The 17,127-nt window shown below is 39.4% G+C and overlaps 1 protein-coding gene across 1 annotated transcript; it reads right to left on the reverse strand.

Moving 5' to 3' along the window:
• Positions 1-3,241: 3,241 nt before the first annotated feature.
• cfap58 (cilia and flagella associated protein 58) lies at positions 3,242-15,087 on the reverse strand. Its single transcript, XM_051401524.1, has 18 exons — positions 14,986-15,087; positions 13,633-13,902; positions 13,241-13,389; positions 13,012-13,162; positions 12,222-12,416; positions 11,415-11,552; positions 10,196-10,355; positions 9,910-9,992; positions 9,511-9,702; positions 9,231-9,392; positions 8,897-9,043; positions 8,642-8,782; positions 8,341-8,564; positions 7,857-7,965; positions 7,557-7,661; positions 6,641-6,760; positions 6,004-6,128; positions 3,242-5,571 (listed from the first exon to the last, which is right to left on the reverse strand). Exons 1-18 carry the CDS (start codon positions 14,989-14,991, stop codon positions 5,460-5,462), a joined length of 2,589 nt encoding a protein of 862 aa, XP_051257484.1. The 5' UTR covers positions 14,992-15,087; the 3' UTR covers positions 3,242-5,459.
• Positions 15,088-17,127: the final 2,040 nt, after the last annotated feature.

Raw genomic sequence — 17,127 nt, forward strand, 5'->3', positions numbered from 1 at the left:
CATGTTATTATCACACCCAGAGTGCACGCAGACAGGGAAATATTATAACACGGCTGTCTTTGAGGTCTGGAACATCCAGCTGCCAGATATGAGCAGATTTGACAGATTACGTTTTTACAGCCTGATTTTGGGTTTGAGAGAACTGACAAAATAAGCAGAGTGTTCAGTGAGGACTTTAGACTTGATTTTAGACAGTGTTGGTGTGATGTATTTTGTATTTATTCCTGTACTGTACACTTAAAATGCTGTTGTGTACACTCCAAGCCAAACAAAAAAGAATTCTCAGTGAACAAGCTATCGTTATCGTCCTTCCAAAATAGATCCTGTAATTTTAGAAACTGGCAAACTGATCCAACAGGCGAAGACAAAGAGAGAAGCTGCAGACAGATTCAGATTCACTGAACATGTGACGTCAGCATACGGGTGGTGCTGTGCCTACCTGCTGTACACTGTAAAAGATAACCTCTCGCATCAGAGAACCTCTCACTCACTCATTTCATCATCATCAGTGTGAAACAAACATCATGACCAACAAACACCAACTTCAATAGTCTCTGCAAGCAGCTGCTTCTTTCCCCACACAACAAGAAAAAGGGAGAAAAGGAAGAAAAGAGATCTGGCCCGTCAGAGGCCTCCCATTACTACGGAAACATGGCTCCCAAAGCCCGCTGGTTGCCATGGTTACACCGTAACTGTGCTGGCACAGGAGTTACTCCACAAGCAGCAGAGGGGAGGAAGACAGAGAGAACATTAACTTTGACCTGAACCAGAGTTGTACCGGCTTTATTTGAGGGGGTAGGACACAGTGTATGGCAGCCTGATTTTGATGATTTTAGTTTAAAGCCCCACTCCTATCAACAATCAGTTTCTTCCTGTCCCTACAGTGTGCTGTTTGAATACTGTCTGTGCAGAGTTTGACTCTAGAAGGATGTTTTCACATTCATCTGCTGAAAGTGGAAAGTTTCTCTGAGCTCATTGAACATCTGATTTGTGACATCACAAATAGTTAGGAAGTCAGTCCTGGTCCAGTATCAACTTGTACAGTGTGATGTAGAAATTTTAAGCCACCAGTGCACGTACACAGGGGCGGAGCCAGACGTTGTAAACATTCAGGGCTTAGCCTAAACCTAGGGGGGGCATGCTCCCCTGGGGAGATTTTTTTTTTTTTAATTTACGGCAGTTAAATGCACTATTTTTGAAGCCAGTTGAGATAATAGAAGGCCTAAAAATCTGCACAACATTTGGGAAATCATGATAGTTTCTCAGGAAAAAAAAACATCTATCCAATTGTTCTCCATTTGTGTTCTTCATCATTCTTAAACCAGAACAAAAGAAATGTTGAGGTTAACAAACTTTTACTTCTGCCACATAAAAAGATGCCAAAATTGAACTGAGAATGGACTTAACAGTGAAGTAGGAGACATCTTGTGTCCAGCAGCAAAACTTTAGAAATGAACAATATTATATGTATATTCAGAGATTCTGGAAGTTTTAATGAGGCAGAAGGAGGAGATGACTTTTGAAGGATTTTAAGGTCAAAATTGTAAATTTTTGCATATTGAAAAAAACATACCATACTATTTGTATATGTCTTAATACATGTCTGGGATCTTTAACAAGAGCAAATTATTCATTCATAAGCTATAACTACTGTAAATACAGCAAGACATCTTTGTGAATGATACCAGTAAGGTTATTATGGCAATGGCTGCACATTGATATTTGATGTGCTGTATATTCCTCTTTATATTTGCGGTGGCATTTTGATTCAAATCTTAGCATCATTTACATCGGTCATGGTGAACATATGCATACAAAAAATTATGTGAATATCTGTCGTCTTTAAACACTGCCAGCTGCATAATTTCGAAAAACCTCAACAGCTGAATGCACTGATTACATCTTCAACCTGTTAATGAACAATACACAATTCTAAATATAGCACATTGCTACACTTATGAAAAAATGTAAAAACACGTATTTTCATCCATTTACTCTAAGTAAACCATTTGGAATGCATTTTTGTCTAGTCAGTCTGTATTTTGCTGACATCTAGTGGTGATTACTGGGACATCATGTAAATCACCTGTTCAAGAGATGTAATTTAAACTTTGCCATGTGATATCTCATTTTACATAATAAGATAGTGTTATCAGAAGTGATGCAGAGAATATAGCATTAACTTTTGACCCCTATAGGTGCTCTCACTATGTCCCATTACTGTAGTGGTTCTCAACCTTGGTGGGTCGGGACCCCCAGAGGTTGCCATGGCTTTACAGGGGGTCAAGAAGCCTTCTTAATTTGGAGAGGCCTACATCTCACAGGATACAGACAATAGTATAAAAGAATAATGGCCAAGCACCAGGCAGAAGAAAACCTTGAATTTGTCAAAAAAGAATTATGTATTAAGTAGGTATGACTGATAATAAAAAAAAACACATAATACAGACTCATCTGTGATCAATATTCACAGGAAATAACCTGCTCAGAATTCATCCAAATCTCTGGTTTTACACAGACTTCCTGCAGTTCATTGTAGTTTATCAGCTGTTCTCTACTGTTATTGTTATTGTAAATTCATTGAATATAACATATCATCAGTTTACTCAATGAAAAGGGGTCCAATAAGGAAAAAGGCTGGGAACCACTGCCTTACTGAGACTGTGGACCTGCATCCATGGTGGCTCAACAGTAGAGGGCACTGATGCAGTGTGATGAGTGTGTTGAAAAAAGAAAGTTGATCCAGTCTGTGCCTGTTTGCTTCAGGTGACTGCAAGATCATTTTAATGAAAATATCCCGTTCCATCCCTGCATACAACAAGAACACTGTAAGAGGCTCTGAGTGGGGAAAGGTCATTACCAGCTATTATACCTGACACTGCTGAGCACGATAAAGTTTTATATTGAGAAATGTTTAATCTGTTACTTCAATTTGCTCAGCCAATCAGTTTGTTATCCGGTTTTCTCTCATTCTTTTTTAAATCAGCCAGCAGAGAGACTCATCATTCCCATAATTAACATAATAATGATCAAAGTCAGAGAACTGTTGGTTGTCCCTTAATCCTGAAGTGTGCTGTCTGGGGCCAGATCATTATTTTATGACAACAGATGAGATTTTTATATGTCCTGCTGCAGGAACTGGCCAACCTGATCTGTCTGGTTTGCTTTTCCACCTCATTTGAAATAAATTCTGTGCAAAGTTTTGTCTTAAATATCAGATAAACCCACAAAAAATCCACAATAAACATGACCTCTTTATTAAATCTCTTCATACTGCAGTCACAATGTTTCTGAACAGGACGTTTTAGGATTTTTGGATTAAATATTAAGATATGTGCTTATTGGTAAACGAAGGAAAGTAAAGTTTTTTCACAGTGTACCTTTCTGATGCGGTTCCCTTAAAGTGCTTTACGTTGATAAAAGTTGATAAAAAAAAGATTTAAGTTGATAAAAACAAAGCAAATGACACAGTTTACACAATGAGACAACTAAAGACACGCAAGTGACAGGCCCGTACCAGTTCTGAGAGGGTTTTAAAATATCTTCATCTAGCCTGGCTCTGTGGAGAAACATAAGCATCAGGGATCAATACACTTTCATTGAGAAGAACAAGAAATGCTCTTCTCGTTTTTTCTTTTCATTTTTTTTGCATTCAAGTGAGAAACTGAATGTTTGGACATTGAACTGAAGTGTAGGATTTATTTAACTGAGTAGCTGAGCAACTGGTTGAATGGTCAAATGAAAAAGCAACTTAACCTCAGACCTGTGCTGGTGGTGTGGCCTTAGAACCTCAACAATAGAAGACATTTCAACAGCAGTATGCTGAATCATTACAATTTTACAATGCGCATGACATCCTATTAATACAGTTCAGTAATGAGTTATCATATGTATCACCAGCAGCTCTATCGTTTTGACCACCACTGGACTGGCGATTTTGGGCCGGGACTTTTTTTTTTTACTAATGGTACTAGTATTAGTAATGGTATTAGTCATGATACCTATTGGTACACAAAACTGGTAGATCGGACCATTAGTCATGATTGATTCTGGGCTGGACCAATTACAGCCGAGGGCCAATGCCCCCTCCCTCTTGGGCCTCAGCTGTCAATCAATTAATCATACAGGGAGAGAGGAGATCACGAAAATGGAGAACAGCAAGAAGCGGAAAGGAGGCGCGGAAAAAATTAGAGCTAAAAAGAGACAAGCCCTTCAGGCAGATGCTGCCAAATGTGTTAAAATAACACAGATGTTTGCTGGTGGCTAGCTTCATCTTCAGCAGCAGCAGCATCCGAAGCAGCCGCAGGTAATGATGGCGGAGGTGGCCGTCCATCAATACCTGGTGGGCCAGCTCAAAATGCCCGGGCCGATTTTTTGTCCCAGTCCAGCCCTGCTTTTGACAGTATGTCTGCTCAGCAATATCTTTTCTGCAGAATGAGCTTGCTTTTATAAATACAGTTTCCTTCCCACAGGCCCATTACTTAACAGGCATAAGACACATGCAGTACGTGCTTTACATGGTGACTCCTCTCATTTGAGAAAATGTGGTCCTGCATATTGAATATTGAGTCATGTGGAATTTGTTGGGAAGGAACCTGTTGCTGCTGGGTGTGTATTTTTACAGCACAATGCTAAATGATGTTCTTCTGTAGCACTGTTTAAACAGCCTACACTGTAGAAACCCCAAAATGTTGAAACTGATGACATCAAGAATTTTTAAGTAAAATCAGGAATTATTTTTTTAACATACAAACTAAATCAGTGTCACAAATGAAGCTGCTTCATCAAGAATTCTTGATGAACAACTGATGTAATCCATTTCAACAATCTTTTTTAGTTCACTTATTGAATTACAGTGTAGTTTAGACCTCAAAAGACAGGAAGGTTCCTTGCAAATGTTTGCACTTTTGTTTGATTAGCCCTCCTTCCTCCCACTTAGAGCCAATCATATGCCTAAGATGCCTAATTATACATTACCATACAATGACTGTTTGACGATGCGTGTCAACACATTAGTACTTGTACTTAATAGAAGGTACAGGAAAAAAAACAGCTTTGAGGTTTCCTTTTGTGCTTTACCATTTTTTGATTGTGATGCAGAGTTACTGTACACTGCTTGGGATGAGAGAGACTGATTGTTGAACATTCAGTAGTGAGAGACAACAGACTGATTTTGAAAATGCTCTAAGCTGGAAAGAAAGAGAACATGATAGGGATTTAATGTGTTGTTCAAGATTAATAATGTATATACTGATCAAAAATATTTCCTAGAACATGACAGCAGTCCTGTGTCAGACACCCTTCTGTTTGCACAAATGAAATTAGCCTTAATGATCATTATTTGGTGATTGATTGTTTAGTGGTAAAATACAGGGTGTTTGAAAACCTTTGACCTTTGTCAAGTTATGTGGTAATAGGTATTTCTGAATGGATTATAAATATTTCCCTTAAAAGAGCCATTATCTTCTCACAGGATTGTCGATCCTGAAGCCTCCTCCAGTGAAGTGAGGTTTGCTGCTCAGCTGGGGCAGAGGTTCCAGGTGCTCCACCTTGGTCTTGGTCCTCTGCTCACTGATGATGAGACACACAGAGCTCCAGCACATCAGAGAATTAACACAGCTATCTCTGACTGCTACAGTTCACGGTCCATGCATAAGGTAAATTGTGTCTTTTGTACCCATAAATAATACCTAGTGTTAAAGGGCCAGTGTGTAGGATTCAGTGGCATCTAGTGGTTGTAGATTGCAACCACAAAACACAAAAGGTCAGTGTTTGGTTTGTCCGTTCTAGGCTACTCTAGAAACATGGAGGTGCAATATGGCAGCCTCCTCCTCCCTTTATAGATAAAAACACAATGATTGTTATAGTCAGGTGATTATACACTAATGAAAACATACCTATGGAAGTTATATTCCATTTCTGCCAATAGACCCTCCTAAATGTTACACACTGGACCTTAACATGTGTAAGATTGCTAAGATGTAACACAAAGATGAACCTCACCTGTGAAGCTTCTTCTGAAAGAGGTATTTCTTCTTAATGTTTGCCAGCTCATTAGCTAAGCTTTGATTTTCACTTTTGTACTCATTCATCTTGGAGTCGAGCATTCTCAGCTCTGCTATCAACGCCTGTGAAATTGGAGAAAAACATTATTTTGCCATAAAACTTAGAGAAAGCAACAGGTACCATGATTTAGCTGAAATCAACTGCACCCGTTCACAATATGTTATTACACATTTTAAGATGCTTATGGACATTTAAATAGTGAGTTGTATCAGTGCTGGTCATTTGGCTTTAATATATTTGTCACTGAAAGGATGAACAAATTGACACAGATCTCAGGAAGTTTGGCACTTTTGCTTGCAATATGCTGTATTTAGCAACTTGCTCTACATAATTAAAAACATCAAGAGCCATCAGATCAGAAACATATCAGGACATTCTGATGAAGGCCTTCGTTGGACAAAGCTTTGATGAAAGAATTTTAGTTGGTAGAACAAGTAAATACTGCAGGACTTGACAACACTGTCAGGGGCTGAAAGAGGATGGAGGATTGTGAGGGACAGAAAAAGAATAGGACAAAGAAAAGTCAAAAATAAGACAAGAAAAACCACATGAAATGAAAGAAGTGTAGGATGACCTTGAGCTTTTTAGTTCTCTCTCTGAGGGTCCACTGGCACCGCTGGAGCTGCTCGGCTGCTTCTGGACCCGGCTGCCGGGCCAGAATGTGCTTCAGCTCCACATACAGCTTCTCCTTTTCCTTGGTGGGGACGTAGAAGGAAAGTAAAATGTAAAATGCCACATCAGGCTAGTAAATCTAGCATCTCAAGTGGTAAAAAAGAATTAAACACACTGTTTTTAGTGGAAGTAGTTATGGTTTATAAGCTGAAGCACAAGGGTTCCCACTGTTTTTAAGAAAAAAAAATTCCAGTACCATTCCAGGTAATTTTTCAGGAGTTTGCTTGACAATACAGGACAGTACTTTTACCAGTAGGCCTACTATTGACACATTTAACTGCAGTGTTATTCCTCCTTTTTTAATGACGCAGTGTCTCAGGTTCATTACAGGTAGCTGGTCAGCCTTTATGGGATACTCTGCTTTAGCTTGCTTTCATGGCACTCTTGGCTGTTCTTACCACAGCCAACTTTCAGCATCTCAGTTCATATTAGGACAAGTTAAAATTTACTTTGGGCAAGTAAACTTCTTACTTAATGAACACACTGTTGAACTGGGTGACATCATCTTCATCACTATAAACACACACTCTGTAGGTTTTTTTTGTCTCAGTCCAACATACAGTGTCCTTTGCTACCAATACTCACTAGAGCACCAAATAGAGCATAAAATAGTCTCTGCACTATTTACTCCTATTTGAGTAACTCAAACATTTATTTTTTACTGCCCAGCTGATTTAGGGAATTACTTTTTTTTTAAATAAAACTACATTTTCATGACACAAATTTTCACAGTATATATTATATATACGAAGTCACATCGTTTCCTCATAAGGACAAGACTATTAATCCATGTGTTGAGGAGAGTGTCAAGTGTTTACCTGTAATAGGAGTTCGCGCTCCTCAAGCTCTTGGGTCTTGGCAATCAGTCGTTTCTGCAGGGACTGAATCTTCTGGATGAGTTCATATTTGCTGGGGTCACTGCCCTGCAAGGGAGGATCATTTACACAATGTAAATTAATGTGAATTAATGCTCTGCCATTTTCCTCTTGAAGTGTGTGACTGGTCTCTCACATAAACCAGAAGTGGAAATGTTTAGGCAGAGAAAAACCAATACAATAGGCTAGGACTGTAACAGCTTCAAGCCAATCCACAGACAGATTATTAAACAAGTCCTTCACCTCCAGTCGTCTCCAGCGGTGAATATTTATGGGCTTCAGCTGTTCCTCAAGGACGCTGCTCCTCGTCCTCTCTCTCAGCAGCTCCCTCTGGAGGTGGAACAGCTCTCGCCTGCAACACAAGTAGTTATTACGTAAATGATTCTAACAATTAATATACTTAATTTTCCCCATAGTTGGCTGCGAGGTAATTTTAGTCCGATGTAGTAAAACAGAGATGTTGTATTGTTTTAGAAAAGAGTTTGCTATGGTTTTAGTAGCTAGAAACTCTAAGGAGGTCCTTCCTACCTCTGACTCTGGATGTCTCTCCTCCTTGCTCCATCTTTCTTTGACTCGTATGCTTCTACTCTAAACACTGCACTTTGTAGGTCACCTCATTCTTTCTCCATCCTGCCCTCCTCTACTCCAGATTCTTCACCTAGTCATTCAATGATGACTGCCTTTGTCAAACTCCTCTCCTCCTCCTGCCCAGGCACCGCTCTTTTACCTCAGGTCCTCTGTGTTGGGCACAGTCTTGTCCAGGATGCTTTTCTTGCGCCGGAGCCTCTTGACCTCCAGCTTGAGCAGGCAGATGTCTTCCATCCTCTGGTTGTAGTGGAAGTCCCCCTTGCTCAGGATTGATTGCTGGATCCTGATCTTCTCATACAGCAGTGCACGCTCATCATTCCGGCGTAGCAGCTGTTTGCCCAGGTTGTCCCGCTCTCTGATCACCTTTAAATAATAAGATACATACATTGTCATCCTCTTTCTCTGCTCCATCTTGGCTCTACCTTATTCTCTTTCTTTACCTGTTCCAGTTGCTTCTTCTGTTGGATCTGCTCAGCGTCAGCGTCGGCTATGACCTTCTGCAGTTTTTGCTGTTCTGCTTTCTGACTGTCAACACGTTGCTTTGTTTCCTCAAGCTGGAGCTTCACCACCTGCAGCTCCCCCTGTAGCAGGACATAGAGATGGGTACAAATTAGGCATAAAAAGTCTTGCTGGTAATGTACAGTAAAGATAGCCCTAAGAAAAAGAAAATGTTAGGCTAAGACAGGCTGCTGTACCTTGATGGCCTCGTTATCCTTCTCTAAGCGCTTGTGTTCCTGCTGATCCTTGGCCAGGGCAAGCTCCTTCCCAGTGATCTCATCTCTCAGTCGGGTGACTTGGTTGTTCATGGTCTTCATCTTCCTCTTCATTTCTGTAATCTCTTCCTGAGGCAGAGAGATAGACAGTGAAAGGATATGCATTCAATATTCATAGATAATAAACAAACAATTTCATAGCAACTGTTGGTGTAATGCATACTGGCAGTCCACAGCTGACTCAGCGGCTAAATGACTTTACTAATAATTCACTAACCACGTGAATATCAGCTTTGTGAATGACAAGAACCGGTACCTGAGCCTCGATGAGGTTCTTGCTGTAGAGGTTCCTTTCAGACACAATGGACTCCAGCAGGTTCTCTTGCTGTTTGAGCTTGCACTCAGCTTCTGAGACCTTCTTCCTCCAGTCAAATATCTCCATCTCTCTTACTTCGACATCACTCATTTTTTGTTGCACCTGTGGAAGGGAGGAAGGTTCCCCTCAGACAGGCCAATGTTGACTCAAAATGATCTTGTAATATTAAAATGAATCCAAATAATAAAATGCAAAAAAATAGCTCTCCTGCATAACCTGCCTTCTGCATGAGGTTGCTGGTCTCGTTGATATAGCGGTCACGTTCTTTTTCCAGCTGTTGGATGATCTTGCGTTGCTTTTGGGCCTCCTGGCGGTAGCCATTGATCTCGTGCTCCAAGGTCTTCTTGTCCTGCTCAAGGAGCTTCACAAGGTTCTGCTGTTTCTCAGTTGACTGTGAAGCTTTGATCATGTTCTATTGAATGAGATCAGACACACAAATACAGGAACATGAATATGTTAATTCTGATGTATTTGTAGCTAGTTTAGAAGCAGGAATGGTTGTTTACAAAACTGTGTAAGAGTCAACAGATAATTTTATGTTGATTAGAAAAACTGCAGTTAACAAGACAAATAACCACAACTACCAAGAATTGCAAGAATGGTACCCTGCAATGCATACCTTATTTAAGATGTCTCTCTCTCGGATCAGCTCATCTATGGCTTTCCTGTCAGCTTCAACTTGCTTTTGGGAAGATTCAAGATCTGTGGAGGGAGAAAAATATGGATAGTTTGAACTGGTCAAAAGTCAATTAGAGATATAGCTTGCATGAATGAGCTCACAGGGACAGAGACAGGGCAGCACTGAGGGAGATAAAGACTGTGAACATAGAGAAGATGATAGTTCATGTGTGTCTCCACGTGTATACTTTGCGTCTATGATAAAAAAATATGACAAGCTCCCGTACCTTTCTCCAGACCAGCAATCTGAGCCTTGAGTGTCTCCTTCTGCACATCCACATCGGCTTTCTGCTCCTCCATCTGGTGGAACCTCTTCTGGATGGTCTCTCTCATCTTTGTTTGTTTGGCAATCTCCTGACGCATCTGGTTCACTTCCTCTTCTCTCATCTAACAGGTGGGAAGGGAGGAGTTTAATTAAGCATTAGGCAGAAGTAGCCATGAGTGGAAAGGGAGTGTGGATAACAGATGTTACTGTGTGCTGAGGGTTGTAGCTCAAATTCAGCCTGTCTTTTTGACCACAGCCCTAACACAGCTGTTTCAGAGTAGACCTGTTTCTGACATGATGTAGAGCAGTGCCCCCTTGTGGTTCAAAAGAATCATATCATCTATTATCAGGTACCCTCCACTGCTGAAGATCTGAGACAATACTGACAAAAATGTAAGTTCCATGACTTCTGTTTAGGGAGATATAATAGGATCACTTTCAGAATTGATCAACTTTACCCATGTACTGTATCAGGCCTATAAAAGATCAGTGAGGAGTGACTAACTAAGCTTGAATGATCCCGTTAAAAACAATGGGGCAAAATGTATTTTGTTTGATGCAAAATAATAGCATAGGTTTCCCCGCAAATCAGTGCAAACGGTTCATAAGAAGAGAGCATGTTTCGGGGTTAAAAGCTGCAGTACGTAACTTTATAAAAAATTACTTTTTGTCATATTTTCTGAAACTTTCACAATATCCTGACAGTAGTACATGAGACGGATAATTTGTGAAAAAAATTCCTCTGGCCCCTCCTGGTGCTCCTAATGGTATTTAAGAGACTCCACAGGGCCTGAATGAAACCAACCAATTTCAGAAAATATGACAAAAAATATTCTCAGAATGCAAACCCGACACTGTACTCTTTCTGTGTGCACAATGCTAATACAGGTTTCAGAAAGTTTGGAGGTTTTCCAAAGAAGAGTGTCATTAGGAAAATGACAAATATTAGCTCTTACAACTCGATGTTGTGTGTCTTTGCAATCAACAGCTTTATCTTATCTCTCTCTCTCATCAAGAGTTTGACCTTACAAGCAGTTCTGTCACTTTACCACTCTCTCTATCCCACTCACATGTAAAATCATGCATGCACAGGCACACACACCAACAATGCTAACATACACAAAGAGGCCAAAGTGTGTCTCTATTGGTCGGGGTGCGTGTGTGTGTGGACCAACGTTCACCTTGAGCTCATTTGCGCCCTGCTGATTTTCCAGAGAGAGACGTTCTTTGACTGATGAGAGCTGCTCACACTCCTGCTGCAGTTTGGTGTTCTTCACTTGCATCTGCTCCAGCTCCTTGCTGGATCGCTCATTCAAGATCTGTGACAGAAATGATGTCCATTACATGCAACAGCACAGTAACAGTAAGTTATTAAGCACACAATTACATATGCATGGTTTTACAACGTTATGGTTAACTACCCCAAATGATAAAAGATACAGTGACAATAATATACAGAGTGGTTTTTAGATGCATATTGGTTTTAATACAGAGGTTTTCTGATGTTTTGTTGAATACGCATTGGTTTGTAGATTCATACAATGACTTACACTTTATATATTTAATTATACATTGCATGAGAGGTTATTTAATAGTTTTATGAGCATGAAAATGATGTGCATCTTTTCCTAGGGCCCATGCAATCATCAGATCTCAACCCCGCATTGTCCACCATTATCATCAAAACACCAAATGAGGGAATATCTTTTGAATGAATGCTGTTCATACCTCCAGTACAGTTCCACAGACTTGTCAACTCTGTGCAAGGTGCTAGCTGTTCTGGAGGCTTGTGGTAACCCAACACCTTACTATTAGTTGGCTTTATGTTTAATTTCTCACGCATCTGTGTGTTGGTTCCTTTGAATACATGGGTTTCTAAAACTAAATGTATATATAGATGTATATATCCATTAATCATCTATATTTTCAGCTAAGATGATAAATATTTTAGGTGTTGGTTTCCACAGTAAAGCACAGAGTCCACTCACCTTGAGCTCTTTCAGCTGCTGCTCCAGTCTCTGCTGCTCCTCTTTGGCCCTTTGGCCCTGCAGATTCAAAGCTTTGACGTCCCCCATCTTGGCCTCCATGTCAATATGCAGCTGCTTCACCTCCTTGTCCAGCTTTTCCTTCAACCTCATCTCCCGGGAAATCTCATTCTGTTGTACCTGGAGCTCCTGCTGGAGCTGGATTCAGACATACGCAACAAGTTTGCCTCACAGCTATACTTCATTTCAGGTCATTTGTGAGGATTCCCATTGGCTACAGCACAGCAGTTTGTGTTCTTCTTAGGGACCATTGGAACCCCAAATGCTATCAAAAACTGTGGACTGTATTGAAATACCTATTCTGCACTTCTTAAATCTTGCCCTAAAAAGTAATTCTGAAACTAAAAGAAAACTAAACTAAAACTAAACATTTTTAAACAATTTAAGCAAAATTTAAATGAACAAAACCACTCCAGATATTAAACTGAATTCAAATAACTAAATAATATAACAAAGGAAAAATACAAAACTATAACAAATATCTGCAGGCTCACCGATATGGTAAAAATATTGCAAAGCATAAGTAATGTTAAAAACCTGATATCCCTCTACTTCTCTTCATGTCTGCCTTGCTGGCACAGTTACATCAATCTCCCTACAAATAAAAGCCTCATTAGATCATTTCCAGTGTGACAGAAACTACTTATGTCTCTACCAGAGATTTGAAAATATAACATCATCAGAAATATATTAAGGGGGGGCTACTGTCTATGAGAATTTGCCACTTATTTACCTGAGAAATATTCTCTAAGGCAGTGTCTCGCTGGGCCTCTATATCCTGCTGGACTGCGGTGGCCTTGTTCAGTTTTTCTCTCAGACCCTCCACGTTTGTCAGCAGCTGATCCCTCTCCTTAGTTAACTCCTCATTCATTTTTAGTAGATCACTGAAAACAAAGAGTTTACAGTTGGTATTTGTCTACAATAAAACATTAAGAGCATGGGGAGGGGGACAAACAGTTTACCTTTGATCTTGGTTCATAGAAAAGCCAGTTTGTTGTTCGGCCGTTTTGATTAGGTTGGCAACTTCTTCGTTTAAGTTCCTAATGGTCTCTTTGTCCCTCTTCTCTTTATCATGAGCAGCGTCAACCATTTTCCAGGCTTTATCCAGCTCCTACAGTGAAACCAAATAAAACTGAGTAAAAACCTTTCTGAGTTAATGGAATCTGAGGAGCTGAGGGAGGAAAAATTATCAAACATCACCCAAATCACACAATAAAATATGACTTTATATACCGAACACCACATACTTCATCAATCATCAATTTAAAGATAATCGCCATGCTCAGGGCATAAACAAACAAATAAATAAGACATGCTACCCTATACTGTAGCCTCTCATGTTCTGGCAATATACCCTCTTTAGTGAAGCTATTGTTGTCTCATCTTCCTGGGACAGTTTCAGGGCGGCTGCGACTTTAGTCGAGGTGGACACAATCTCTGCATTCAGCTCCCTGCATTTAGACATTAGCCTCTTCTCATTCTCTCTGGACTTCTTCAGCGCGCGGATTAACTTCTCGTACTCCACCCGGACCTTGTCCATACTCTTGTCCCCGACCAGCTCATTGAGGACCATCTGGAACTCCTCCAAGGACTCAAATGCATCCTCTCCTGCTGGTCCTGTCTCCTGAACACACAGCAGAGCCAGAAAGTGAGAATGAGTTTAACAATCTAGACCTGGCTGCTAGTTCTGTTCTAATATTAAAATATATATATATTTCATATTGGAAAGAAACAACCAAAACACAGAGTAAATTATATTGTTATTTGGCCCTAAAAAGACAATACGGATTAGCAAATTACCTGAGCACAATAAAAAAATCTAATTTAAGAGTAGTCTTGAATATGTACAGCCTTGCCATAGACAGATCTGGCTATCTCTGCTCTCAGTGTCACAGAGGATGGGTAGAGACTCTCGCTATACACTTTCTCAACTCATGCCTAAAATATAAATCTTTAAGAGAGAAGTACTTTATTTCTATTTATTTAAATTATAACCAAAATATACCTTGAATTTGAATCATAAACAGATTATTTACTGGGAGAAGCCATGAAATGTGAAATGACTGCAGCAAAATAAGTGAGCTTAGACTAAAACAATAATAAAATAATTTAGTTTGATTGTTGTTGTGTGTTGTTTTAGGAGTGTAATAATATAAATTATTATTATTATCAATTATTATTGTTATTATTTGTTTAATGATTATGTCTTGCTTCTATACACACAAACACAATAATATAATGCAAACACAGACAGCAAGTTTTCAACAACTTTGTGCTACTCTTTTCTTCTTTTAATTAATGAAATGTATTTATTTAGTGTCGTGACACTGATTGCAAATAGTGTAAAAGTTTGAATTGAATTGAAAGGGAGACCCCACATTTATTTAATGTGATATCAAAGTTATTAAACCGGAAGTTGCTTACTTAACGTTACTTACTTACTCTTGACCTGGTCCTTTCTAAAGTTATGACTTTGTCTTTGACGCTGTATCTTACCGTAAATGAATACAGATAGCAGTAGTGAAATTACCGTTAGCAAACATGCTAACGTTAATTGTTACACCTGACGAGTTACAAGTATTTAGCCGACATTAAATGGCTACACTTTAACCAGCGTTACGTTAAAAGTATGACGCTCAACTAACGTCAAAATGAAGTTGCCTTGTAAAGCTTTTAAGACCAAACCATTAGGGAAAACGTTACTTACTTCCATTTTATTAACTGGAAAGTCGATATGTAGCTAATTCGTTAATCTTTATAGGTATCGTAGCATTGGTGTTAGAGTCATCAATAGAGCTGTTGACGAAGGTTGCTAAGCAACCGCTGATCTCGCGAGAGAAGGACCCGCTGGTTGGAGTGGAATTTCTGTCGTACCAAAAATCCAAAGGTCTGCATCACACAATGTTGTTTTTCCAGTTATTCTGCTAATAACAGATATAACGTTATCCAAAAAGATATGACCTCCTAACCATATGTTATTTCATATTGGATTTAAGTTGTGGATGATTTAGTAGAGATACTTAATCACTAACTAAAAGTTTATTTTAAACTCATTCATAAATTCTTCCAGCTAAAGATAAGAGATAGCCTGTGTGCATTGTAGTTTCTGTCAAGAAAACTGTTATTATTTGTTCAACTATTTTGGCATTGCCCATATGTGAAGACTTTCTGGAAAAACCTTTGTGCTTTTTGGAAAATATAAAAATGACCTTGCTAATGCCTTGCTTTGGAAGAAATATATTGTTTGGTCTCCTTGAAGATGGTGTGCAGAACTCGTGTATACATGCATTATCTTATAATTTTACTTGCCAAATTCCAAATTCATAAATGTAAATTTACTGGTAGGAAAACTTTGTCAGGGAGTAAAAACAATACATTTATTTATTAGTACATGTTCTCAGTTTTTGTTAATGTTAAACAGTCTTAATTTTGATGACTAAAAAAAAAAATATATATATATACATATGAATAAAATATACATATTTTGAATGACTTATTTTCTATTTCGATATGTTGTAATATACTCTATATATACTATTATTTTTTCACTCTTATTTTATGTTTTTTCTATCTTCAATATATATTGCTGTTATATAATGTAATTTAATGCACATATTTTAACCTTCTTATTACTATTTCTTATAATGTCTTGCTTAGCAACTGTAACACAACCAATTTCCCTCTGGGGATCAAATAAGTTTCTGATTCTGATGGTCAAAAGGCCACTACGTCCTATGAATTGAATTGCAATTTTCAACTAAAAAAAAACAGATTACAGATCCTACCTTGTAACTGAAATGTTTTTTCTGCTTTGAAATGACTTGATTTCAATTGTGAAAGACTGGGTGAGCTATAAGCTTTCAAATATAAGCTTATAGCTCACCCAGTCTTTTGGACATTTGGAGCCATTTCGTGCAAGCTCTTATAATGTCCTCAGTGTAAACAGTTTGGCAGCACCTAGCAGTGGTTTGGTGCTAAAACTTAAGGTTATAAATATAACCCCAGTTCTCTGATTAGCATGAGTGAGTGTCTCATTATGGGGAGCGCCTCCTGAGTGACCTCGTCAGAAGCTCAAATAACATTACGCCAGCCCTAATTGGCTGGCACTAATGACATCTATGTCAGGAGGGGATGGGACCCTCCTCCTGTATAATAGGCTGACATAGTGTATTTTGTCATTCAAAACAAGCTCACCTCTTCCTCGCTTCTATAGCAAGGAGGGTGCTCTGGTGAGACACTCACTCATGCTAATCAGAGAACCGGGGTTATATTCATAACCTTAAGTTCTTTTTTCATAGCATTCGTTTCGTGTCTGACTATGGGAAAAGAATACTGACTCCCGGATTGCCAAACATGCCTGTAAAGAAGACTGTCCCCAGTGGCACTTCACAAAGGGGGAGCCACGCTCTGAGAAGAGCCCACACTGAGGACTGAATGTGCCAGAGAGTTGGAGCCATTACATCCAACCTATAAAATCTAGCAAATGTGTGGCGTGAGGCCCAGCATGCAGCTGCACACACCTCTTCAAAGGAAACCCCTTTAAAGAGAGCCCACAAGGTTGCTAGAGCCCTGTCTAGCATAAGCTAGAAAAATAGCCCCTACTATCCAGTGGGAAAGACACTGTTTGGACACAGGCTTACCCATGAGGTTTTGCCCAGGACAAAAAATAACTGATTACCCTGTCTGAAACCCTGGGTCCGGACCAAATAAATTTGTAGTGCACAAACCGGACACAGAGTATGCAAACGCCAGTGCTCCTCAGAGGAGAAAGGCAGGGGATAAAAATCGACCAGTTCTATAGGGGAGCATGAGCTCATAACCTTTGGGATAAAGGCCAGGTTAGGCTGAA

This window comes from Dicentrarchus labrax, unplaced genomic scaffold, assembly GCF_905237075.1.
Source record: "Dicentrarchus labrax unplaced genomic scaffold, dlabrax2021, whole genome shotgun sequence".
In the NCBI taxonomy this organism is placed as follows: Eukaryota; Metazoa; Chordata; class Actinopteri; family Moronidae; genus Dicentrarchus; species Dicentrarchus labrax.

Excerpts from the sequence above, each read along its gene's own strand:
- cfap58 (XM_051401524.1), bottom strand. Across the intron at positions 11,553-12,221 it reads AGCAGCTGAAAGAGCTCAAG|ATCTTGAATGAGCGATCCAG; the intron begins GTGAGTGGACTC and ends TTTCTGTCACAG. Across the intron at positions 5,572-6,003 it reads TTTCAGAAGAAGCTTCACAG|TGAGCAGAGGACCAAGACCA; the intron begins GTGAGGTTCATC and ends TCTCATCATCAG.